The 27,826-nt window shown below is 41.1% G+C and overlaps 1 protein-coding gene across 7 annotated transcripts in view; it reads left to right on the top strand.

Moving 5' to 3' along the window:
* The window catches only part of LOC123994830 (fibroblast growth factor 12-like), a 146,641-nt gene extending 120,397 nt beyond the window's left edge, over window positions 1-26,244 (top strand). For all 7 annotated transcript variants that reach the window (XM_046297854.1, XM_046297853.1, XM_046297855.1 and 4 more), the window contains 3 exons: window positions 6,675-6,778; window positions 22,946-23,144; window positions 23,737-26,244. In XM_046297854.1, coding sequence (XP_046153810.1) covers window positions 6,675-6,778; window positions 22,946-23,144; window positions 23,737-23,882 — 449 coding nt within the window. In that variant the 3' untranslated portion in view covers window positions 23,883-26,244. The remainder of the gene's footprint in view (window positions 1-6,674; window positions 6,779-22,945; window positions 23,145-23,736) is intronic.
* Window positions 26,245-27,826: the final 1,582 nt, after the last annotated feature.

Raw genomic sequence — 27,826 nt, 5'->3', positions numbered from 1 at the left:
GTTCGTAATTGTGAACAAGCACTGTATAGCCTAAAAACATTGTTAGGGCATGTACTCGATCCATAGTGCAGTGCTGTGGACAGCTGACAATTTCCAATTGAGCTGACATGTTCAGCTTTTCCCGTGACTGCAGTCACCATGATAGTGAGAACATTGCCTTTTACATTTTTCCAAATCCCTTCAAGTTATGAGCATCTTAGGATAAATGAGGTAGGAGCTGAGGGTGATGCAAGGAGAACAGTTAATGCAGGGATCACTGTCCTGTGTGGCTAAGTTGGTAGAGCATAGTACTTGCAACGTCAGGATCCTGTGCTTGATTTCTGCTGGGGCCACCCATACAAAAATGTATGCATTTTTATTTATTTGATTTCACCTTTATTTAACCAGGAAGGCTAGTTGAGATCAAGTTCTCATTTACAACTGCGACCTGGCCAGGATAAAGCAAAGCAGTGCGAAACAAACAACACAGAGTTACACATGGAATAAACAAACATACAGTCAATAATACAGTAGAAAAAGTCTATATATAGTGTGTCCAAATGAGGTAGGATAAGGGGGTAAGGCAATAAATAGACCATAGTGACGAAATAATTACAATATAGCAATTCAACACGAGTGGTAGATGTGCAGAAGATGAATGTGCAAGTAGAGATACTGGGGTGCAAAGGAGCAAAATAATTAAATAAATAACAGTATGGGGATGAGGTAGTTCGATGGGCTATGTACAAGTGAAGTGATCTGTGAGCTGCTCTGACAGCTGGTGCTTGAAGTGAGGGAGATATGTCTCCAGCTTCAGTGATTTTTGCAGTTCGTTCCAGTCATTGGCAGCAGAGAACTGGAAGGAAAGGCGGCCAAAGTAGGAATTGGCTTTGGGGGTGACCAGAGACATATACAGTGGGGCAAAAAAGTATTTAGTCAGCCACCAATTGTGCAAGTTCTCCCACTTAAAAAGATGAGAGGCCTGTAATTTTCATCATAGGTACACTTCAAAAATCCAGAAAAGCACATTGTAGGATTTTTAATGAATTTATTTGCAAATTATGGTGGAAAATAAGTATTTGGTCAATAACAAAAGTTTATCTCAATACTTTGTTATATACCCTTTGTTGGTAATGACAGAGGTCAAACTTTTTCTGTAAGTCTTCACAAGATTTTCATACACTTTCTGGTATTTTGGCCGATTCCTCCATGCAGATCTCCTCTAGAGCAGTGATGTTTTGGGTCTGTTGCTGGGCAACACGGACTTTCAACTCCCTCCAAAGATTTTCTATGGTGTTGAGATCTGGAGACTGGCTAGGCCACTCCAGGACTTCTTATGAAGCCACTGTCTTACGAAGCCACTGTCATTGTCATGCTGAAAGACCCAGCCATGTTTCATCTTCAATGCCCTTGCTGATGGAAGGAGTTTTTCACTCAAAATCTCACGATACATGGCCCCATTCATTCTTTCCTTTAGACGGATCAGTCGTCCTGGTCCCTTTGCAGAAAAACAGCCCCAAAGCATGATGTTTCCACCCCCATGCTTCACAGTAGGTATGGTGTTCTTTGGATGCAACTCAGCATTCTTTGTCCTCCAAACACGACGAGTTGAGTTTTTACCAAAAAGTTATATTTTGGTTTCATCTGACCATATGACATTCTCCCAATCTTCTTATGGATCATCCAAATGCTTTCTAGCAAACTTCAGATGGGCCTGGACATGTACTGGCTTAACCTCTTGCTCCTACCTGACATGCAGGCGTCCCATCTAGACATCTGGAAATGCAAATGCGCTACGCTAAATGCTAATAGCACTCGTTAAAACTCAAACGTTCATTAAAATACACATGCAGGGTATTGAATTAAAGCTACACTCATTGTTAATCCAGGCAACAAGTCAGATTTTTAAAATGCTTTTCGGCGAAAGCATGAGAAGCTATTATCTGATAGCATGTAACACCCCAAAAGACCCGCAGGGGACGTAAACAAAATAACTAGCATAGTCGGCGCTACACAAAACGCACAAATAAAATATAAAACATTCATTACCTTTGACCATCTTCTTTGTTGGCACTCCTAGATGTCCCATAAACATCACTATTGGGTCTTTTTTTTCCGATTAAATCGGTCCATATATAGCCTAGATATCGATCTATAAAGACTGTGTGATCAACAGAAAAAATAGCGTTTTATAACGTAACGTAATTTTTTTAAATTAGAAAAGTCGACGATAAACTTTTACAAAACACTTCGAAATACTTTTGTAATGCAACTTTAGGTATTAGTAAACGTTAATAAGTGATCAAATTGATCATGAGGCGATGTATATTCTATAGCTGTACGTCTGGAAATAATGTCCGGGTAAATCTCAACCAAAATATCCGGTCGGAGACCTGAAGAAATGGGCTGTCTCTTATGCGTTTGACCAAGAAACAAAGCCTAGGCAAATGACAAGACTGTTGACATCGTGTGGAAGCTGTAGGAATTGCAATCTCGGCTCCAGGTAATTTGCTTTCCCATAGACAATACATGCAAGTGGCGCATTGATATATTTTCCAATTTTCAGTGATCAGATTTTCCTGCGCATTTCGAATGAAACGCACGTTCTGTTATAGTCACAGCCGTGATTTAACCAGTTTTATAAATGTCTGAGTGTTTTCTATCCACACATACTAATCATATGCATATACTATATTCCTGGCATGAGTAGCAGGGGGCTGAAATGTTGCGCGATTTTTAACAGAATGTTCGAAAAAGTAGAGGGTCGACTTAAGAGGTTATGCAGGGGGACACGTCTGGCACTGCAGGATTTGAGTCCCTGGCGGCATAGTGTGTTACTAATGGTAGGCTTTGTTACTTTGGTCCCAGCTCTCTGCAGGTCATTCACTAGGTCCCCCCGTGTGGTTCTGAGATTTTTGCTCACTGTTCTTGTGATCATTTTGACCCCACGAGGTGAGATCTTGCGTGGAGCCCCAGATGGAGGGAGATTATCAGTGGTCTTGTATGTCTTCCATTTCCTAATAATTGCTCCCACAGTTGATTTCTTCAAACCAAGCTGCTTACCTATTGCAGATTCATTCTTCCCAGCCTGTTGCAGGTCTACAATTTTGTTTCTGGAGTCCTTTGACAGCTCTTTGGTCTTGGCCATAGTGGAGATTGGAGTGTGACTGTTTGAGGTTGTGGACAGGTGTATTTTATACTGACAACAAGTTCAAACAGGTGCCATTAATACAGGTAACGAGTGGAGGACAGAGGAGCCTCTTAAAGAAGAAGTTACAGGTCTGTGAGAGCCAGAAATCTTGCTTGTTTGTAGGTGACCAAATACTTATTTTCCACCATAATTTGCAAATAAATTCATTAAACATCCTACAATGTGATTTTCTGGATTTCTTTCTCTCATTTTGTCTGTCATAGTTGAAGTGTACCTATGATGAAAATTACAGGCCTCATCTTTTTAAGTGGGAGAACTTGCACAATTGGTGGCTGACTAAATGCTTATTTGCCCCACTGTATATATATATTTTTAAAAGCATGAATCATTTTATATATGTAATATACGTTGAATATATGTTGAAAATATGAAATGATATTACATTTGGTGAAGAGCACATTATGACTTGTTTTTAACTCAACTCAAAGTTTAGGACTTGAGACTTGACTCGGACTTGACTTGGGTCTTGAGTGCTAAGACTTGAGACTTACTTGTGACTTGTAAAACAATGACTTGGTCCCACTTCTGCCTACTACCATACCCTGTTCAAAGAGTTGCTTAAATCTTGTGTCTTGTCTATTCACCCGTTGAGTGGCACACATACACAATCCATGTCTCAATTGTCTCAAGGCTTAAAAGTCTTTCTTTAACCTGTCTCCTCCCCTTCATCCACGGTGATTGAAGTGGATTTAACAAATGACATCAATAAGGGATCATAGATTTCAGCTGAAGTAATCCTGGTCAGTCTGACATGCAAAAAGCAGGTGTTCCTAATGTTTTGTACACTCAATGTATTTTGGAAGCAGGTGCTTCCACACTGGTGTGGTTCCTGAGTTAATGAACATCCCATCATGCTTAGGCTCATGTATAAAAATGTTAATCAGACCATTATTTTGTCTTAAATGGTTATATCCCCATAGGATAACTATGCCCCAATCCACAGCGCACGAGTGGTTACTGAATGTTTTGAAAAGAATGGAAACGATGTAAACCATATGCAATGACTGTCTCAGTCACCAGTTCTCAACCCAATTGAACACTTGTGGGAGATTCTGGAACTGCGCATGAGACAGAGTTTTCCACCTCCATCAACAAAACGCCAAATGATTGAATTTCTCGTTGAAGAATGGTGTCTTGAGACTCTTGTAGAATCCATGCCAAGGTTCATTGAAGGTGTTCTGGCTTGTGGTGGCCCTACTATTAAGACACTTTATGTTGGTGTTTCCTTTATGTTGGCAGTTGCGTGTAGTTAGACAAGCTACTGTAACTTGATTGATAGCCTGAAATGGCTTGGTAGCTAGTTATGAGGTTGGGAGATAGGTTCTCAATCTACCTGGCTAGCTAAAGCCATCTTCATAACATTGCTAGGTGGCTAGTATTACAGAGAAACAATAAAACGTTCTCATTTATTTATTCATCAAGAAGGAATCATTTAGCTACATAGCTTGATCAAATTAATTTACAAACATACCTTCTGCGAGTCCTACCCATCACTGGCAGTTAAAACTCTTCCACTGGCCTATGGGCATGATGCCTCTGAACAGAGTACACAAACACTTACACAGCCATTTCTAACATGTTTTCTCAGTCTCTTTATCCCACACGCATACACTCACACTTATTCCACTCCGTCATGCATTTGTTTTGATCCACCCCCATAGTGCTCAGACATCCACACACATGTATGCAAAGTCACACACACACACACACACACACACACACACACACACACACACACACACACACACACACACACACCATTTTTGGTCTCTTGCTTCGCTTCTCTCCTGGCTTCTGTTATGCATTACTTTTTTTCTGCCTCCAAAGACAATTTCAAATTAAATCAAATTGTATTAGTCACATGCTCCAAATACAACAGGTGTAGACCTTACAGTGAAATACTGACTTACGAGCCCCTAACCAACAGTGCAATTTCAAATAATACGGATAAGAATAAGAGATAATAGTAACAAGTAATTAAAGAGCAGCAGTAAAAAAAAAGAACAATAATATATAGGGGGGTGCCAGTTAAATGTGCGGGGGCGCCGGTTAGTTAAGGTAGTATGTACATGTAGGTAGAGTTAATTAAAGGTACTATGTATAGATGACAACAGAGAGTGGCAGTGGTGGAGAGGGGGGCAATGCAAATAGTCTGGGTAGCCATTTGAATAGATGTTCAGGAGTCTTATGGCTGTCGCTCTGGATAAGAGCGTCTGCTAAATGACTTAAATGTAAATGTAAATGTTGTGGTTAGAAGCTGTTTTAGAAGCCTCTTGGAACTAGACTTGGCGGTCCGGTACAGCTTGCCATGCGGTAGTGGAGAGAACAGTCTATGACTTGGGTGGCTGGAGTCTTTGACAATTTTTAGAGCCTTCCTCTGACACCGCCTGGTATAGAGGTCCTGGATGGCAGGAAACTTGGCCCCAGTGATGTACTGGGCCATTCGCACAACCCTCTGTAGTGCCTTGCGTTCGGAGGTCGAGCAATTACCATACCAGTCAGTGATGCAACCAGTCGGGATGCTCCCAATGGTGTAGCTATAGAACCTTTTGAGGATCCTCCTGAGGGGGAATAGGTTTTTTTCATGCCCGCTTCTCGACTGTCATGGTGTGCTTGGACCATGTTAGTTTGTTGGTGATGTGGACACCAAGGAACTTAAAGCTCTCAACCTGCTCCACTGCAGCCCCGTTGATGAGAATGGGGGCGTGCTCGGGCCTCTTTTTCCTGTGGTCCACAATAATCTCCTTTGTCTTGATCATATTGAGGGAGAGGTTGTTTTCCTGGCACCACACGGCCAGGTCTCTGACCTCCTGCCTATAGGCTGTCTTGTTGTTGTCGGTGATCAGGCCTACTACTGTGTCATTGGCAAATTTAATAATGGTGTTGGAGTCGTGCCTGGCCGTGCAGTCATGAGTGAACAGGGAGTACAGGAGTGGGCTGAGCACGCACACCCCTGAGGGGCCCCTGTGTTGAGAATCAGCGTGGCAGATGCGTTGTTACCTACCAAGGGGTTGTGGGCCGACCAAGGAGCCTGTCGATTTTCACTGAGTGAAATTGAATGGCACATTCCCTCCTACACCTGAGGTTTTTATCTGATTCGCTTATTATCTTTTCCCTTATTCATCCAAAGATCCACCATAGATCACTTTTCTTCCACGTCCTACCTTATTCACTACAATGACCCCCAGATAACACTGAACCTGGTTTCCATTCAGTCAACATCCTTCCGAAATTCAAAAGTCACACAGTGCTTTGATGTATGAGCACTAGGGTATTTAAATGGGTGGATGGTTAGGAATACACTGTGACCTTTATTAAACCATCCATTCAAGTGAGTGTTCTTTCTCCCGATTTCTCCATCTCTCTCTCCCATTATATCTCCTCCCGTCTTCCTCTTTTCCTCCCGCTCTCTCTCTCTCTCCATGTCTCTCTCTTTTTCCTCCCCCTGTCTGTCTCTCTCTCTTGCTCTCCCGCCCCCACTCAGCTCTGTTTAACCTCATCCCGGTGGGGCTGCGGGTGGTAGCCATCCAGGGGGTGAAGGCCGGCCTCTACGCAGCCATGAATGGAGAGGGCTTCCTCTACACCTCAGTAAGTCCTGCCTCTTCTACTATACCTGACAGACTGAGTGTGTGTGTGATTAATTATATTCTATATATATTAAAACGTGTTCTACAGTTTAGAAAAACTTTATTAACAGGTATTTTTGTTGTACTGGATATTACTGACTTAGTACTGTGGACCAAATCAGTGTAGATTCACTGTAGGTCTGCATTTGAACACTGTTTGTCTGTGTTCCAAATGGCACCCTATTCCCTACATAGTGCAGTACTTTTGAGCAGGGCCCATTGGGCTCTGGTCAAAATTTGTGCACTACATAGAGAATAGGGTGCTATTTGGGATTCAGTCTCTTGTCTCTTTTGGGTTATTTATGGATAATGGCTATTTAGTGTCTGCCTCAGTGAAGTCCTATCCTCTTTCTATCCCTGTTATCATCCTCCTTTCCATCCATACATTCTATCTGTACCTTCCTCTTCCTCGTTTCCCTCCCTCCTCTTCTCATGTTCCCTTTTACTTCACCTATGTTACCTTTTCTTCCTTCAGTCTGGTGGTATATAATCCTTTCTTCAGGGCCGTTTTCATCAAATGTCTCAGATTAAGTGTGCTGATCTATGATCAGTTTTGTTTTTAGATGCTAATGAATCAGATTATTATGGATAGGGAGAATCTGATCCTAGATCAGCACTCCTATTCTGAAATGTTTGATAAATACGGGCCCATATTTTCCCAGTTTGTTTTTGGGTCGTTCTCTGGAGACCATGAGATATCGTACAACACACGCACACACACACACACGCACACACACACACGCACACGCACGCACGCACACGCACACACACACACACACACACACACACACACACACACACACACACACACACACACACACACACACACACACACACACACACACACACACACACACACACACACACACACACACACACACACACACACACACACACATAGCAACAGCTCTCTAAATTGCGATTTCATTTACATTTACATTTAAGTCATTTAGCAGACGCTCTTATCCAGAGCGACTTACAAATTGGTGCATTCACCTTATGACATCCAGTGGGACAGTCACTTAACAATAGTGCATCTAAAACTTAGGGGGGGTGGGGTGAGAGGGATTACTTAACCTATCCTAGGTATTCCTTAAAGAGGTGGGGTTTCAGGTGTCTCCGGAAGGTGGTGATTGACATTAATGCCCTCTGACCATAATACACTCATTCCTGTCGTAGAAATCCTAATCAATAATGTGGAGAGACCAGGTCTATTGCTTTATTCAAAACGTATTAATAACATTTATTATTTATTGCAATAATGAAGCTTTTCGAAGGATGGATCCCAGTCTGTTCAGGTCTATGGGATGCGGGGGGTCGGAGGTGGTCTGCCGGGAATTGGGATGACGGCCCAGCTCGGGATGAGAGCTTTTAGCGGGTGGAATGGTGGGGACCAATTGGAGGTTTACTTAGTAGCAATGCAAATATCATGGTACAGCTATATAGACACTCAAGCATCATGTTACTTTTTAATGGTACGTTTACCAACATATATTTTAATAAATAGAATTGAAAGTTGTGTCTCATTGTAAGTGGCGAAATAAGTATAGCCAGTTACAATTGTAATGGCCTAGCAGATAATAAGAAAAGACTATCAGTATTTACCTGGCTAAAAGAGAAGGAATATAATGTATATTGTTTACAGGAAACCCATTTGCAGCAAACCAATTTTAGATGAAGTTTTGTGGAAAAAGTCCTGGGGGGGCGAAATATATTTCTCCCATGGGCAAAGAAATTCAAAAGGGGTGATGGCTTTAATTAACAGTAACTTTGATCCAAATGTGCAAATTTTCCAAACAAATTATCAAGGTAGATGGATTATTTTAAATATGTTATTGGACAATAAACAGATATGGCTTATTAACCTATACGGTCCGAATAATGATGATCCAAGCTTCTTTGAAAATATTTATAAGAATTTACCAAGGGTAGATTATTAAAAATCTATGGTGGGAGATTTTAATATGGTCTTAAATACCTCTATGGACCGGAAAGGAAATCACACTACAAACTATCACCCTCAGGCATTTAAGGAAATCATGAATGTCATGGATAAATTGGAATTAGTAGATATATGGAGACTTAAATACCCTGACCTAGTGAGATATACATGGTGGAGGATTAATCAAGCTAGTCGTCTTGACTACTTTCTTATACCATTCTCTCTGGCAACAAAAGTTTAAAATGTGTTGATAGGGGACAGAATGCGGTCGGATCATCACATAATTGGCATATATATTACTCTTACAGAATTTCCACGTGGGCGAGGATATTGTAGATTTAATCAGTCTACTAGGTGATAAATTGTTTAGATCTAGGACATAAGAATTTATAACTGTACAGCAGATCCCCTTATTGTATGGGACACTTTTAAATGTGCCTTTAGAGGCCATGCAATTCAGTACTCATCTATAAAACAAAAGCAATTTAGATCAAAAGAGTCCATATTAACAAAGGAAATTGAAGGACTAACAGTACAGTTAGATATCAATAAAAACGGTACCATAGAGGCACAGAGTAAGTTAGAGGAAAAACAAAAAGAAATGGAGGAACATATTCAAGAATGATCCAGTGTAATAGATTATAAAAAATAAAGTGAACTGGATGGAATATGGGGAAAAATGCACCAAATTATTTTTCAATCTTCAATATAGAAATGCTACCCCCAAAAATATTTTAAAACTTGTTACAAATGATGGAGTCACGCATGATTCACCAAAATATATTTTGAAAGAGGATGTAAAGTATTTTAAGAATATGTTTTCGTTCCATCTCCACTAACTGAAACTAATTGTATGGATGTTTTTCCTAATAATATTGTAAAATTAACACCTGTACAGAAATACTCATGTGAAAGCCAAATTACAGAGGAGGAACTGCTTGATGCAATTGGGGCATTTAAGGATGGGAAAACTCCAGGGCTGTTTGGCATACCAGTGGAAGTATACAAACTTTTTTTGATATACTCAAAGGACCATTATTAGCATGTTTTAACCACTCTTATATAAATGGTAGATTATCAGACATGCAACAAGGTCTGATATCATTTTTACTGAAACAGCACCCAAGTGGTATATCCAGTCCATTAAAAAAATTGGAGACCTCTTACACTTCAGTGTTGTGATGCAAAAATCCTAGCAAAATGCTTGGCACATAGGATTTAAAAAGTATTGTCAGATATTATTCATCCTAATCAGACAGGTTTTTTACATGGATGATACATTGGAGATAATATAATAGAATACTATGAAATATCGGGGACACCAGGCCTGGTTTTCATAGCTGATTTTGAAAAGGCTTTTGATGAAGTACGACTGGAGTTTATATATAAATGCCTAGAATATTTCAATTTTGGGGAATCTGTTTTAAAATGGGTTAAATTTATGTACAGTAACCCTAGGTGTCCCTGACCTTAGTTATCTATGTTTTCTGTATTATTTTGGTCAGGTCAGGGTGTGACGAGGGTGGGTATGTGTGTTTTTGACCTTGTCTAGGGTTCTTGTATATCTATGGGGTTTTGTATGTCTAGGTAAATGTAGGTCTATGGTGGCCTGAATTGGTTCCCAATCAGAGGCAGCTGTTTATCGTTGTCTCTGATTGGGGATCCAATTTAGGTTGCCATTTTGGTTTTGTGGGTTATTGTTTGTGTAGTTGCATGTCAGCACTCGGTCTGTGTAGCTTCACGGTCGTTTTGTTTAGCGTTCTTTCTTTAACCTGTTAATCCTACCCCCTACTTTTTCGAACATTCTGTTAAAAATCACGCAACATTTCAGCGTCCTGCTACTCATGCCAGGAATATTGTATATGCATATGATTAGTATGTGTGGATAGAAAACACTCTGACATTTCTACAACTGGTTAAATCACGGCTGTGACTATAACAGAGCCTGTGTTTCATCGAAAAGCACAAGAAAAACTGAACACTGAAAACTGGAAAAAGTATCAATGCGCCACTTGCATGTATTGTTTATGGGAAACCAAATTACATGGGGCTGAGATTGCAAGTCCTACAGCTTCCACACGATGTCGCCAGTCTTGTCAATTGCCTGGGCTTTGTTTCTTGGTCAAACGAGTAAGAGAGAGCCCATTCCTTCCGGTCTCCGACAGGATGTTTTGGATGAGAAATTTTCAATCATGAGTTCAAGACGTGGAGCTATTGAATACACATCGCCCCATGATCAATTTGATAGATTATTAACGTTTACTAATACCTAAAGTTGGATTAAAAAAGTATTTCGAAGTTTTTTGTGAAAGTTTATCGTCGACTTTTTTAATTTAAAAAAATGACGTTGCGTTTTAAAACGCTGTTTTTTCCTGGATCAAACACTCTTCATAAATCGATATTTAGGGTATATATGGACCGATTTAATAAAAAAAAGACCCAATAGTGATGTTAATGGGACATCTAGGAGTGCCAACAAAGAAGATCGTCAAAGGTAATGAATGTTTTATATTTTATTTCTGCATTTTGTGTAGCGCCGGCTATGCTAATTATTTTGTTTACGTCCCCTTCAGGTATTTCGGGGTGTTGCATGCTATCAGATAATAGCTTCTCATGCTTTCGCCGAAAAGCATTTTAAAAATCTGACTTGTTGGCTGGATTCACAACGAGTGTAGCTTTAATTCAGTACCCTGCATGTGTGTTTTAATGAACGTTTGAGTTTTAACGAGTGCTATTAGCATTTAGCGTAGCGCATTTCCAGATGGCTAGACGGGACGCATTTAAAATTTTTTTTTTTTTAACCTTTATTTAACCAGGCAAGTCAGTTAAGAACACATTCTTATTTTCAATGACGGCCTGGGAACAGTGGGTTAACTGCCTGTTCAGGGGCAGAACGACAGATTTGTACCTTGTCAGCTCAGGGGTTTGAACTCGCAACCTTCCGGTTACTAGTCCAACGCTCTAACCACTAGGCTACGCTGCCGCCCTGCATGCGTGTCGGGTCGACTTAAGAGGTTAAAAGAAGAATGTATTCATATCACTCTGCGCCTTGGTCTCCTCTATACGACGAACGTCACGTGACACTAGGTGTAAAATAGTAACTAATGGCTACATCTCAAAGTTTTAAACTCTCTAGAGGAGTAAAACAAGGTTGTCCACTATCAGCATATCTATTTATTATTGCCATCGAAATGTTAGCTGTTAAGATTAGATTAAACCATAATATTAAGGGATTAGAAATCTGGGGCTTAAAAAGTAAGGTGTCATTGTGCGCTGATGATTAATCTTTTCTTTTAAAACCAAAATTAGTCTCTCCATGGCCTCATAGAGGATCTAGATACTTTTGCTATTCACTCTGGATTAAAACAAAATTATGATAAGTGTACAATATTATGTATTGGATCACTAAAAAAATGCAAATTTTACATTACCATGTAGTTTACCAATAAAATGGTCTGACGGAAAGATTTGGACATACTCGGTTTACAAATCCCAAAAGAAAGAAATGATCTCACTCCAATAAATTTGAACAGAAAGTTAGCAAAAATAAAACATGTAAAACATACGGGGTCTGTAAAACAAATATAGGTTCAGAACTTTTGTGAAACAGTTAGCACAGTTAGAAATATAAATCAAACTGGATGGACATCAGAAATAGAGGAAGGACTAAAAGCAAACAAGAAACAACTATTGTAAAATAGACTGTGTCTGTAAAATGCCAAAGTTTTTAATAGTTTACTCCAATTGGGGGATCGGTGGTAGGGTTTGCGGGGAATAATAATAAAGGTATATTCTTTAAAAAGTATGTATGTCTATATAGGTATGTGTATGTGTATGTGTATGCATGTGTGTATGGATATATATTTACCCCCAAAATATATGGGGGATTGGAAATGATGCAGACAATTACATTGATGGAATAAATATTCTTTCTGCAATATTAAGCTGATCCCCCCCCCCCCAAAAAAAAAAATTTAAAAAATGAATCTGCTGTAAAGACTTCTCATTTTGTAGAGACCAGGGTCTGGCCCCGAGCCATCTCTCCATGGTACCTTCCAGTCAGGCACACAGACATTAATCATGCTATGGAATGCGGTCTTTATCACCAATCCGTCGTAAATCCATTGTCAGTGTTAAATCTCCCAGAGGCCCACTTTCAGTTCACACAGACACAATAGAGTTATAAAACCCCTCAATTCTGTTGTAATAAAACAACAACCGATGCAATAACAGTATTATAACATAATCTTGTCATTTCTGTTCTGACACTGCATAACACACCTACTAAACAGATGTGTCCTAGAAGTATGGAAAATACCATTACCCCCTTATTTTGGAGCACTATATTGTATTTCTTGGGTATTGTTATTCTGGCCAAGATCAACAGTAGATTTCAAAGGGGAAGGACAACTCCCTAAAGAGTGGAATTGCAGAGGTTGGATCCATTAGTTTGTTTGACATCCCAACATTACATTTACATTACATTTAAGTCATTTAGTAGACGCTCTTATCCAGAGCGACTTACAAATTGGTGCATTCACCTTATGACATCCAGTGGAACAGCCACTTTACAATAGTGCATCTAAATATTTTAAGGGGGGGGTGAGAAGGATTACTTTATCCTATCCTAGGTATTCCTTAAAGAGGTGGGGTTTCAGGTGTCTCCGGAAGGTGGTGATTGACTCCGCTGTCCTGGCGTCGTGAGGGAGTTTGTTCCACCATTGGGGAGCCAGAGCAGCGAACAGTTTTGACTGGGCTGAGCGGGAACTGTACTTCCTCAGTGGTAGGGAGGCGAGCAGGCCAGAGGTGGATGAACGCAGTGCCCTTATTTGGGTGTAGGGCCTGATCAGAGCCTGGAGGTACTGAGGTGCTGTTCCCCTCACAGCTCCGTAGGCAAGCACCATGGACTTGTAGCGGATGCGAGCTTCAACTGGAAGCCAGTGGAGAGAGCGGAGGAGCGGGGTGACGTGAGAGAACTTGGGAAGGTTGAACACTAGACGGGCTGCGGCGTTCTGGATGAGTTGTAGGGGTTTAATGGCACAGGCAGGGAGCCCAGCCAACAGCGAGTTGCAGTAATCCAGACGGGAGATGACAAGTGCCTGGATTAGGACCTGCGCCGCTTCCTGTGTGAGGCAGGGTCGTACTCTGCGGATGTTGTAGAGCATGAACCTACAGGAACGGGCCACCGCCTTGATGTTAGTTGAGAACGACAGGGTGTTGTCCAGGATCACGCCAAGGTTCTTAGCGCTCTGGGAGGAGGACACAATGGAGTTGTCAACCGTGATGGCGAGATCATGGAACGGGCAGTCCTTCCCCGGGAGGAAGAGCAGCTCCGTCTTGCCGAAGTTCAGCTTGAGGTGGTGATCCGTCATCCACACTGATATGTCTGCCAGACATGCAGAGATGCGATTCGCCACCTGGTCATCAGAAGGGGGAAAGGAGAAGATTAATTGTGTGTCGTCTGCATAGCAATGATAGGAGAGACCATGTGAGGTTATGACAGAGCCAAGTGACTTGGTGTATAGCGAGAATAGGAGAGGGCCTACAACATAAAGCACAGTCTCTCTACAACAGGCCTCTTAGCAGTTGTGCATGTATATCTGTGTGGCTCTTAGAGAAGTCGAGAGTGGGGCCACTGGCTTTGTATGAACCTGTGTTGTGGGTCCATCCCTAATTCATTATTGATGCCTCTGTCTATAAAGGTAAAAAAATGCTATTCTTGATTTTCTATATGCAGAGAAGGGGGGGTTTCTTTCAGTGTCAACAAGCAACCATTGTTTTACGAACAAACCACTGTCATGGGTCTACTGTATCGCCAGTGTTTTCTCAGATCAAAGTCAAACGTGTTTTTATGAATTGCCCACGATGTGAATTTAATAAATACTACTGTACATTTTTTCAAATGAATCAATGTCAAAACTTACTTGACCATCTTGGATATTTTTTTATCGCAGTAATAGCACAAACAATCAATTTAAAATGTCAGTCAAAACTTTCCACAGCCCCCCTCATCTCCCCACCTCACAAATGGGCCTACACCCAGTAGTGCACTATGCCAGATTCAGCCGTGGATGATTTTTTCTTGATCGGATGGTCAGGGTTCTGAAGCATAATTACAAATACATTTTGTCACAAAAAGATTGGCCACAAAAAGCCCAAGCAGATATAATAGACTAAAACAATCATTTCAAACCTTGTTTACATTTGTATATGGTCACATATACTCCATCTTTATTATGCGTGGGAATACTTTGGAACAGATTTCCAAAATTGTAATCACTTGTAGCTGATTTGCTAGTGTTTTTACAGTGTTTTGTGTTCAACAAAAAAAAAATGTAAATTAAACTTTTTTGGAAGGTGGTTGTGTGCAACAAGGAGTGGCAATTGAATGCAAGCAAGAACAACAAACAAGGAAATTGTTATAACATTTCTAGCCTGTCTATTGAGCAGGTTGACATTTATTGTCATGAATCTTAACCTGGAGGCAGAACTTTGTGATTTCCGCTAGATGGGCTAGCTGCAATGTCAACATTGTCTACATTGTAAAAATATATGAAAACAAAGATTTGCTTTTTTGGTCTTAGTTTAGGGTTATGCATTAGAGTGAGAGTTAGATTTTAAATCAGATTTTATGACTTTATGATTGTGCCAGCTAGTGACCACTCTGCAGAGCTGCCTCCAGGGCAAGATTCATGACAATCAATGCACACCTGTGTTTATCTATGGGAAACAGTGTTGATGTGTTATGCTCGACCTGCTCAGTTTTCCAGCACGAAACACCAGAAAAAGTCCTAAAAGAGTAGAAGCAGCCCACCTGCTTTTACACTATGATTTGACTATTGGATGTTCAATGTTTCTTTTGTTAAAAATATAAAAAAATTAATAGATTAAAACGAGAGTTCAGTTCACGCTTTTGTCAAAGCAACAAAATGAACTAAGGCTTTGCAATGATGGTGAGAACTTGGGTACAGTTGGGAGTCGAGAGGGTGCACAAAGATACATGTCAAATGCTTGTAATATTGGTGCACAATGTAAACTTAAAATATCAGAGGGATGCAAAAGGTTCAGTTGAACGACCTAGGAACCAAAAGGAAAAAGTGTAATCGTGGGGTGTGATTGCGTTGATTCCTGTTTTGCATTGTTAAACTGACGTGTGTTCGCTTTTTTGGCATTTTACTTGATCAAGATCTGTGGCCGAGGAAATAAATAACCTTTGTAGCTACAGTCTCCTACAGCTACGTTTGCGTTATGTAATGTCATAAGTGTGACAGTGGTGTTATCTGGAGGATAAGACATTTGTTGCTGTAGTTAGTGATGGGAGTGTAATAAGGAGGCTCCGGCTGCGATTCCCTCCTCCATTTCAGAAATCGATTGATGGAGAATGACTGGTAGAAAGAAGATATGCCATGGATAATCTTGATAGGATATGGGTATCACAGCACAATAAAGTGAGTGGCCTCCAGTTTTGAGGTGGACTGGGTTATTACAGCATATTGGCCTTTTATTGGCCTGTCATCAGCTTGCCCTGCGCTGCCTGGAACTAAGCCTTATTGCTTAGTCAGTGTTCTTCTCCGGTATAAAGTGAGCTTAGTAACACAACCTGCAGGTATAACTCAAATTAACTGTTATTTACTCTGGCATTATAAGGGGGCATACATGATTCGCAGAAGTGTTATAAATGTATTATAATAAGTAACTGTTATCATCCAGTGGAAGCAGCCTAAGGCGGGAAATCTGGGTTATTAAACCTTAAAGCGGAAGAACTGCTTTCATTGTAGGAGATAGAGAAATGTTTGGATTGGATATACAGTACCAGTCAAAAGATTGCACACACCTACTCATTCAAGGGTTTTTCTTTATTGTTTAGTATTTTCTACATTGTAGAATAATAGTGAAGACATCAAAACTATGAAATGACACATACGGAATCATGTAGTAACCAAAAAAGTGTTAAACAAATCAAAATATATATTAGATTCTTCAAAGTAGACACTTTTTGCCTTGATGACAGCTTTGCACAGTCTTGGCATTCTCTCAACCAGCTTCATGAGGAATACTTTTGCAACAGTCTTGAAAGAGTTTCCACATATGCTGAGCACTTGTTGGCTGCTTTTTCTTCACTCTGCAGCCCAACTCATCCCAAACCATATCAATTGGGTTGCGGTTGGGTGATTGTGGAGGCCAGGTCATCTCATTCAGCACTCCATCACGTTCCTTTTTGGTCAAATAGCCCGTAGACATCCTGGAGGTGTGTTTTGGGTCATTGTCTTGTTGAAAAACAAATGATAGTCCCACTAAGCGCAAAGCAGATGGGATTGCGTATTGCTGCAGAATGTGGTAGCCATGCTGCTTAAGTGTGCCTTTAATTCTAAATAAATCATTGACATCGTCACCAGCAAAGCACCCCCACACCATCACACCTGCTCCTCCATGCTTTATGGTGGGAACAACACATGCAGAGATCATCCATTCACCTGCTCTGCGTCTCACAAAGCCACAGCTGTTTGCACCAAAAATCTCAAATTTGGGCTCCTTTAGTAGTGGTTTCTTTGCAGCAATTCAACCATGAAGGCTGATTCACGCAGTCTCCTTTGAACAGTTGATGTTGAGATGTCTGTTACATGAACTCTGTGAAGCATTTATTTGGGCTGCAATCTGAGGTGCAGTTAACTCTAATGAACTTATCCTCAGCAGCAGAGGTAACTCTGGGTCTTTGTTTCCTGTGGTGGTCCTCATGAGAGCCAGGTTCATCATCCCGCTTGATGGTTTTTGCGACTGCACTTGAAGAAACTTTCAAAGTTCTTGACATGATTGATTGACACAATAAAAAAGTTATCCTTTTAGATAGAACTATACTCAATATATTCACGTCACCAAATAATTGATTAAAACACACTTTTTGCAATGAAGGTCTACAATAGCCTCAACAGCACTCACTGGGGTAGCACCATGGTGTAGCCGGAGGACAGCTAGTTTCCGTCCTACTCTGTGTAAATTGACTTCATTACAAAACCTAGGAGGCTCATGGTTCTCATCCCCTTCCGTAGACTTACATAGTAAGTATGACAACTTCCACAGGACTTCCTCCAACCTATCAGAGCTCTTGCAGTATGAACTGACATGTTGTCAACCCAATCAAAGGATCATAGTAGGAATCTAGTAATGATAGCATAAGCTAAAGCTAGCTAGCACTGCAGTGCATAAAATGTGGTGAGTAGTTGACTCAAAGAGAGAGAAATACAATAGTTGAACAGTTTTGAACAACTTAATTTCTTCAAAAATGAAGGAGAAGCAAGAGAGAGAAGGCTAGCTATTTTTAGTATTTTTTTTTTTCGTTTTCACTTACCTAGCTAGGGATTGCATCTAGCAAGTTTAGCCTACTCAAACACCCGGCTCAAACCGAGAGGGATGCTATGTTAGCTAGCTGACTATGGCTATCCGACACTGGAACTTCCAAGTCAAGGTTTGTTGTTTTTGTTATTATTCATTTATTGGCATCGGGGCCCGCCGGGGTAACTGCTAAACTGCTTGCTACACACTGTACTGCATGATTGTAGCGTGTTTATGAACGCCTTAGTTCTAGTTGACTATAACGATAGCTAATATGATGACAATGATGTAGGCTGTGTGTTGTGGTTAGGTATGGCTTGGAAAGGTTTTTTCGCCGGGTCACAGACAGCTGTTGTATTGTGCACTGAAAAGGTGAGAGGAGGAGAGCGCGTAGATTCTAGAAGGAATTATACAATGAGCAAATGTTCATGCTTTTTGGACGTGGCTGCTATGAAAATGAACTGTGTTTGCGTTGCTCAGGGGTGTATTCATCTTTTATAACCTTTGTCTATGAGTCAGTTTAGCAGATGTGTGAGAGCCTGGTGGGAACATAGCGTACAAACAAGTAACAACGCCAGTTTTCTTACTATCTAGCTGCTGCTGCTCAAGCTAACCACTGTTCTCTTTATATCTCCACACAACTGTGCCCTTGAAAGATACAAAAAGTACAGGATGGACCAAAATATTTGTGGTCACTCTCAGACGGCCCTTTGTCTTTCACCGCGTGACTAAGTTTACACAAAGACAAGACTGGAAGAACCCTAGCTTCTTCTTACCTGACAGAAACAGACAGTGGAAATGTACAGGTTTAAAGTTTAATATATACAGCGTATGTATTTAATAGAGTTTGTAATTTTCAACCTTACTCCACCAATCATGCCTTTATGGTAGAGTGGCCAGACAGAAGCCACTCTTCAGTAAAAGGCACATGACAGCCCACTTGGAGTTTGCCAAAATGTCCCTAAAGGACTCTCAGACCATGAGAAACAAGATTCTCTGGTCTGATGAAACCAAGATTGAATTATTTGGCCTGAATGCCAAGCGTCACGCCTGGAGGAAATCTGGTACCATCCCTACGGGGAAGCATGGTGGTGGCAGCATCATGCTGTGGGGATATTTTTCAGCGGCAGGGATTGGAAGACTAGTCAGGATCAAGGGAAAGATGAACGGAGCAAAGTACAGAGAGATCATTGCTGAGCACTCAGGATCTCAGACTGGGGCGACTGTTCACCTTCCAACAGGACAACGTCCCTAAGCACACAGCCAAGACAACGCAGGAGTGGCTTCGGGACAAGTCTCTGGATGTCCTTGACTCGAACCCAGACTTGAACCCGATCGAACATCTCTGGAGAGACCTGAAAATAGCCGTGCAGCGACATGTCCCATCCAACCTGACAGAGCTTGAGAGGATCTGCAGAGAAGATTGTGAGAAACTCGCCAAATACAGATGTGCCAAGCTTGTAGCGTCATACCCAAGAAGACTCGAGGCTGTATTTGCTGCCAAAGGTGCTTCAACCAAGTACTGAGTAAAGGGTCTGAGTGCTTATGTAAATGTGATAAACAGTGGGGCAAAAAAGTATTTAGTCAGCCACCAATTGTGCAAGTTCTCCCACTTAAAAAGATGAGGCCTGTAATTTTCATCATATGTACACTTCAACTATGACAGACAAAATTAGTTTTTTTATTTATTTTAATTTATTTATTTGCAAATTATGGTGGAAAATAAGTATTTGGTCACCTACAAGCAAGCAAGATTTCTGGCTCTCACAGACCTGTAACCTCTTTAAGAGGCTCCTCTGTCCTCCACTCGTTACCTGTATTAATGGCACCTGTTTGAATTTTGTTATCAGTATAAAAGACACCTGTCCACAACCTCAGTCACACTCCAAACTCCACTATGGCCAAGACCAAAGAGCTGTCAAAGGACACCAGAAAAAAAAATTGTAGACCTGCACGAGGCTGGGAAGACTGAATCTGCAATAGGTAAGCAGCTTGGTTTGAAGAAATCAACTGTGGGAGCAAATATTAGGAAATGGAAGAAATACAAGACCACTGATAATCTCCCTCGATCTGGGGCTCCACGCAAGATCTCACCCCGTGGGGTCAAAATGATAACAAGAACGGTGAGCAAAAATCCCAGAACCACAGCTAGGACCAAAGTAACAAAGCCTACCATCAGTAACACACTACGCCGCCAGGTACTCAAATCCTGCAGTGCCAGACGTGTCCCCCTGCTTAAGCCAGTACATGTCCAGGCCCGTCTGAAGTTTGCTAGTGAGCATTTGGATGATCCAGAAGAAGATTGGGAGAATGTCATATGGTCAGATGAAACGAAAATATAACTTTTTGGTAAAACCTCAACTCGTCGTGTTTGGAGGACAAAGAATGCGGAGTTGCATCCAAAGAACACCATACCTACTGTGAAGCATGGGGGTGGAAACATCATGCTTTGGGGCTGTTTTTCTGCAAAGGGACCAGGACGACTGATCCGTCTAAAGGAAGGAAAGCATGAATGGGGCCATGTATCGTGAGATTTTGAGTGAAAACCTCCTTCCATCAGCAAGGGCATTGAAGATGAAACGTGTCTGGGTCTTTTAGCATGACAATTATCCCAAACACACCGCCCAGGCAACGAAGGAGTGGCTTCGTAAGAAGCATTTCGAGGTCCTGGAGTGGCCTAGCCAGTCTCCAGATCTCAACCCCATAGAAAATCTTTGGAGGGAGTTGAATGTCCGTGTTGCCCAGCAACAGCCCCAAAACATCACTGCTCTAGAGGAGATCTGCATGGAGGAATGGGCCAAAATACCAGCAACAGTGTGTGAAAACCTTGTGAAGACTTACAGAAAACGTTTGACCTCTGTCATTGCCATCAAAGGGTATATAACAAATCATTGAGAAACTTTTGTCATTGACCAAATACTTATTTTCCACCATAATTTGCACATACATTCATTTAAAAATCCTACAATGTGATTCTCTGGATTTTCTTTCTCATTTTGTCTGTTATAGTTGAAGTGTACCTATGATGAAAATTACAGGCCTCATCTTTTTAAGTGGGAGAACTTGCACAATTGGTGGATGACTAAATACTTTTTTGCCCCACTATATATATATATATATATATATATATATATATATATATATATATATATATATATATATATATATATATATATATATATATATATATATATATATAAATGAAAAACCTGTTTTTGCTTAATCATTGTGAGGTATTGTGTGTTGATTGATGAGAACAAAACTATTTTTAATCAATTTTAGAATAAGGTTGTAACGTAACAAAATGTGGGAAAAGGGCCTGAATACTTTCTGAATGCACTGTACATTGTAAACTTTACTTTGTAGGCTAGGTTGTAGAAACCTCCAATATGCTGTAATAGAAATAAGGCCATTCTCATTAAAAAAATGTTGTCCTCCATCTTAAACGGCACCGACCGCCACTGTAGACAATGTACGTTTTTATTCAAATGATGTGATCTTATATCTGAACAGTGATTTGGGTTGGGAGGTTAGACGGTGATATTAAAAGCCATGACCTTTGACTGAAGTTCACTGTCTATTTCATAATGTGTAGCCTACTATATTCTCTACTTTTCCTTTTCTGTCCCTCAATTTCCCTTTGCTCTCCCCCTTTCTTCTCCCACTGTCCTCCATGCTGTCTTCCTCACAAAAGCATCCCTCAGAGCTCAAGGAAACATTACCATTGGCTGAAATAATGGAGGGGTGATGGTAGAGATAATGTTGTCAAATTGAATTTCTGGAAACAGGGCGATGGCTGTCTTCATCCATGTCTACAGTATGTGTCAGGTGTGTGTGTGTGTGTACACAGTACTTGATGTGTTTTGTGCTGTGATTAATCGTATTCTCCATAATGTCCACCTGTTCACTGCTCGAGGGTACACAATGGCACAGTCATCCAATTCCAAAGCCTGGCGAAAAGGAAAAATCTATACTAAATGTTACTCTCTGTAGGTGTAGTGAGACGGAGGATCTTTTTGAGGTCGACTTGGATTATTCTGCTCAAACTACACCAATGTACTGGATTTTATACATATCCAACCTGTAATACCCAGTGGACAGGGATGTAGGTAGAAATCCTCCTAATTTATTCCATCAACACTGGTAACATGTTCAGGCAAAAACCTGACATAACTTAAAATTAATGTCAATTTCTTTTTTTTTCTTTTTTTACCCCAATTTCGTGGTATCCAATTGTTAGTAGTTACTGTCTTGTCTCATCGCTACAACTCCCGTACAGGCTCGGGAGAGACAAAGGTCAAGAGCCATGCGTCCTCCGAAACAACCCAACCAAGCCGCACTGCTTCTTAACACAGCATCCATCCAACCCGGATGCCAGCCGCACCAATGTGTCGGAGGTAACACTATACACCTAGCGACCTGGTCAGCATGCACTGCGCCCGGCCCACCACAGGAGTCGCTAGTGCGCGATAAGACAAGGATATCCCTACCGGACAAGCCCTCCCTAACCCGGACGACGCTAGGCCAATTGTGCGTCGCCCCATGGATCTCCCGGTCGCGGCCGGCTGCAACAGAGCCTGGGCTCAAACCCACCCACTGCGATGCAGTGTACCACCCTGGAGGCCTATTAATGTCCATTTTTGGTGGATAATTATTTGAGTTGTCAACAAACGTGAATTCTACTTGAAATCTTATCATTGATTGGTGGTTGAAATGCAGTTCAAATTTGTGTATGTTGACAACTTTTTGCATTTTCAACCAAAAATTCCATTGATGTTCAGCGTATTTTAAATCGGTGGGATAGCGCTTTGAGCACTGTAATACCTGATCTCAAGTCTTTCACTCTTTGCTTCTCAGGACTTGTTCACAGTAGAGGCGAAATTCAAGGAGTCTGTGTTTGAGAACTACTACGTCATCTACTCATCAACATTGTACCGGCAGCACGAATCTGGCAGGGCCTGGTACATGGGCCTCAACAAGGATGGCGTGGTCATGAAGGGCAACCGGGTGAAGAAGACAAAGCCCTCTTCACACTTTGTGCCCAGACCCATCGAAGGTGAGATCGAAACACAGTCTGACTGCCAGCCAGCCATACTTAGGGCTGGATTCAAAGGCAACACCTGCCATTAGTCAAGTCTAGGTTTATTTAACAGTCACACAATTCAGGAAGTGTTCTGAATTGAACATTTAAAAAAATGTAAACTTTTGAAATAAATAGCTTCTCCTTTTCAGTTTATTGAGAAGTCATTGAAAATGTATACCATTTTTTTCAATGATCGAATTTGAATTTCAGTTTATTTCTCGAGTTGACTGACTTCAATTCAAATTGACCCCAACCCCACTGGGGAGCAAATGTAGGTTCTCATGTTGTTTTTAAACTAATTTAACTAAAATTACTATAAACTAATGCTGAATCTCTCAATTAATCTCCTCTGTTTTTGTCTCTCCCTGACCTTTATCTCCTCTCGCTCTCCCTCTCCCTCACCTATATCTCTTTACTATACTGTATATCCCTTCTCTCTCGCTCTCGCTCGCTCGCGCTCTCACCTATATCTCTTTACTATACTGTATAAATATCCCTTCTCTCTCTCACTCCTCTTCGCTCTCTTTTGCTCTCACTTGCCCCGCTCCCCCCGCCCCTTCTGCAGTTTGCATGTACAAAGAGCCATCGCTGCATGACATCGAGGAGAAGGGCCGCTCACGGAAAGACTCAGGAACTGAGGCTCCCGCTCTCCTAAACGGAGGAGAAAAAGTGGCGGGCCAGGACTCCACAGGGCAGGACGGTGGCTCATAGCCTGCACATTGCCCCATTGATTTCTTACACCTTGTTCAACGACAACAACAACGACGATAAATGAGAACACAACAAAATATAAAAAATAAACACATTTTAAAATCAGGACGTTGAATTGACATTTTATGCAAAAGCCTGATGCGAGTGTGGCACCAGGAAGCTCATCCTCCTTATCATGACAATGTCAATGTTTCAAAGTCAAACTCTAAAATAAGCTTTAAACCATGCTATATCACACATCTTGATTTAATGAATGCGAAAGCACTTTCATTGTGTTGTTATAATCATGAATAAGAATTGTATTGTAATTGATTTAGGGCTCTATTCAATCTGATCGACTTTTGTCGGGATACGCATAGCGGTCGTCTTGGCGGTGTCGGAGATGGAACTGCGCTAGAGCTGTCAAATCGACATGCAGCTCCTGGCATTATACCTAAAGCAGACATTGCCATTAAGAGAAATCCCATGCAGCCTTGTTTACAAGTTCGAACACAGGAATGTGAGATTAGGCTGATAGAAATCCTCATAATTTCGTTTAAAGATTTTCAATTTGAGCGTCATATTTTCTCTATCCTACACTTTCTCATTCTGAACTCGGGTGTGGCTTCATGACAATGATCAAGAGCAGCTGCTCACAGATTTGACAGATCCAACACAGTTACACCTCCGACACTGCCAAAACATCAGCTATGGGGGTGTCTGCTATCGCCGGTTAAAGCTTGAACTGATTGACTCTAGGCCTAAGACTCTTTCCCCCCTCCCTATCATTACGATAATTTTCCTTTTGGGTTGGAGGAGGGGAGTCATGGCGGGGTAAAGGCAGGGGGAGGTTTGAGGGTCTCTTCTACAGACACTGCTTTCATAGGGGAATAGGCGTGTATCACAAATCCTGCTCTCTGATTTGATATGATGCTCATTGGGAATGGGAAGGGGATGGGCCAGGGGTATCACTGGGGTAGGGAGTTTAGCTACCTGTCCAAAGGTAGGCTGGTCACGTGGTACAGTTTAGTATTATTGTTATCCACTTGAGCTGTTAGTGCAGCCACTGTTCTCCTGCACTCACAGAGCAGTCACGCTGGTACAGAAGTTTCTGTGAGACAGACATATGTAGAGTTCCGATACTGTACAGGAGTCAAGGATTCATATAAAAAAAAATTACGCCAAGAAACAGTGTACAGAGTATGAAACTCTGAAAAGTAAGTCTTATTATTGGTGTGAGGCTTTTTTTTTTTTTTTAGTTTAGTTTTTTAGTTTAGTTTTAGTTTTTTTAATAGTTTGCTACAGTAATGAGCATTTGAACAAAAGACCCAGAAAAATATTTGATTGTGAGCATTGTGATGGTCACTCTTGAAGGATCCTGAGTGAGGGGACAGCTAAGGCTAACGAAAGAGGTCAAACCCTGATGTCAGCTTTCATGATACTTACTGCTGCCATCAAAACCTGAGTTCCATGCCCAGTTATACGTTCAGATATCATCCAGGAATTGAAGGAATCCCTTCATATTTCATTGGGACCTCCACTTATTATAGCTATTTATATTTTAGAGTGCTCTACTAAAAGCACAGACTGCATTCTCGACCATCCAAATCATACAATGTGTCATTGTATGAACCTCAGCATTCCTGTGTGATAATTTGCACTACTGGGAATCTGTTATACACTGCCCTAATTCATTGTAGACTCTGGATCCGCTGCTGGGAATATCTACACACACTGCCCTATATCCTATTGTCTTATCTCCATACTCATAACAGTTCAACTCATCATAACTCACCACAGTCCACCAACACTGGGGGAGAGTTTTTAGATACATTCAAATTAGACTATTAAGGAGTCATGAGGTCTATGAGGTTGTCTCTGATTGGCTGCTGTGCTGAAGGAGGCCCAACCTGAAGGCGGGGTTCCCACCTGAATTTTCTTTGTGTAAATTGGTGATTTTGCATTTCATCGTTATACTACTACTCCACTAAGGGAAAAAAATATCCAATCACTCCATACTGCCTCTGAGAAGTCTTCCATTGGGGGAAAATGACACCAGCACTAGGACTACTTGTGTTGGAGGGTTGGGCTCATTGAAATTAGGTCAGGTCCATGGCATGCAGGCAATGGTATGAGGGCAAAAATAAAATATGTACCAGTATTTTTGGATGTCTCATAAAGGAGATGGGCCCTTTGTCGATCTCACCCTGACCATGGAGGGTAAAACTGAAGGGTGAGATTAATGCCATATTTACGGTAAATGGTCTTTGTTTGCTAATGTTTGCTCCTTTATTGAAACACATTCATATGCATCATATAATAGAAAAACATCGCAAATAAACAGCAGGATGAAAAAATATAATTGATCAATAAAAAACATTGTACCAAACAACAGTCTCTGTGGCATTTTATTGCTCCTGTAGTTTAAACAGGAGTCTGTGGCTTTTGAATGCCTTTGATCTGAATTGGATACATATAAACTATGCAAGTTTAATTTCTAAATGTTTAAATAGAATGTCTTGAATGTTGGTTCATCTATTTGATATAATAATATATTTCCTGTCATGAAACTACACAATAGTTTTAGGCAAGCAAGGTAAATTGGCTAATTTGCAGGACAATATTGTAGTGAAGCAATATTCAATATGTTTGTATTTTATATACTCCTCACATGCGACTCGTAATAGGATTAAGCAATTAGCCCATTAAATGATACATCTGACTCCAAAAAGATGATAAAGCAATATGCCAACGATAATAGTTATACCATGTGCAATCAAGTATTATGCGCTTAGCTGACTAAGATCAAGGAATGGTCATAAGGATTGTTTATATCAAAGGCAATTATTTACGCTGAAAAAAAATATAAATGCAACATGGAAAGTTTTGATCCCATCTTTTAACAGCTGAAATAAAAGATCCCAGAAATGTTCAATAAGCTAATTTCTCAAACATTTTGTGCACAAGTTTCTTTACAAGTATTTCTCCTTTTAATCCATCTACTTGACATGTGTGGCAAATCAAGAAACTGATTAAACAGGATGATCATTACACAGGTGCTCCTTGTGCTGGGGACAGTAAAAGGCCAATCTAAAATGTGTAGTTTTGTCACACAACACAATGCCACAGATGTCTCAAGTTTTGAGGGAGCGAGCAATTGGCATGCTGACTGCAGTAATGCCCACCAGAACTGTTGCCAGAGAAGTTAATGTTCATTTCTCTACCATAAGCCGCATCCAATGTTGTTTTAGAGAATTTGGCAGTCCGTCCAACTGGCTTCACAACCGCAGAACACGTGTATGGTTCTGTGAGTGTGGGTGTGCTTATGTCAACATTGTTCTGTGTAGCTTCTTCACTACTACACTCAAAAGTTTGTGAGGAAACAAAATTAGACTTCAAAAGTGGTGTTTTGTTGAGATAAATCCATGTCCCAGGCCATCTATTTTGTAGAGCCGCCGGATGCTAGATTGTTTTTTATCAATAAGGCTCTCTTAAAGATTTAACATTACATTTAAGGCATTTAGCAGACGCTCTTATCCAGAGCGACTTACAAATTGGTGCATTCACCTCATGACATCCAGTGGAACAGCCACTTTACAATAGTGCATCTAAATATTTTAAGGGGGGGAGGGGGGGTGAGAAGGATTACTTTATCCTATCCTAATTATTCCTTAAAGAGGTGGGGTCTCAGGTGTCTCCGGAAGGTGGTGATTGACTCTGCTGTCTTGGCGTCGTGAGGGAGTTTGTTCCACCATTGGGGAGCCAGAGCAGCGAACAGTTTTGACTGGGCTGAGCGGGAACTGTACTTCCTCAATGGTAGGGAGGCGAGCAGGCCAGAGGTGGATGAACGCAGTGCCCTTATTTGGGTGTAGGGCCTGATCAGAGCCTGGAGGTACTGAGGTGCCGTTCCCCTCACAGCTCCGTAGGCAAGCACCATGGTCTTGTAGCGGATGCGAGCTTCAACT

This window comes from Oncorhynchus gorbuscha, linkage group LG14 (genome assembly GCF_021184085.1).
Source record: "Oncorhynchus gorbuscha isolate QuinsamMale2020 ecotype Even-year linkage group LG14, OgorEven_v1.0, whole genome shotgun sequence".
NCBI lineage: Eukaryota > Metazoa > Chordata > Actinopteri > Salmoniformes > Salmonidae > Oncorhynchus > Oncorhynchus gorbuscha.
Note: the sequence above shows the minus strand (reverse complement) of the source record. Positions and strands in the feature narration are given on the sequence as shown.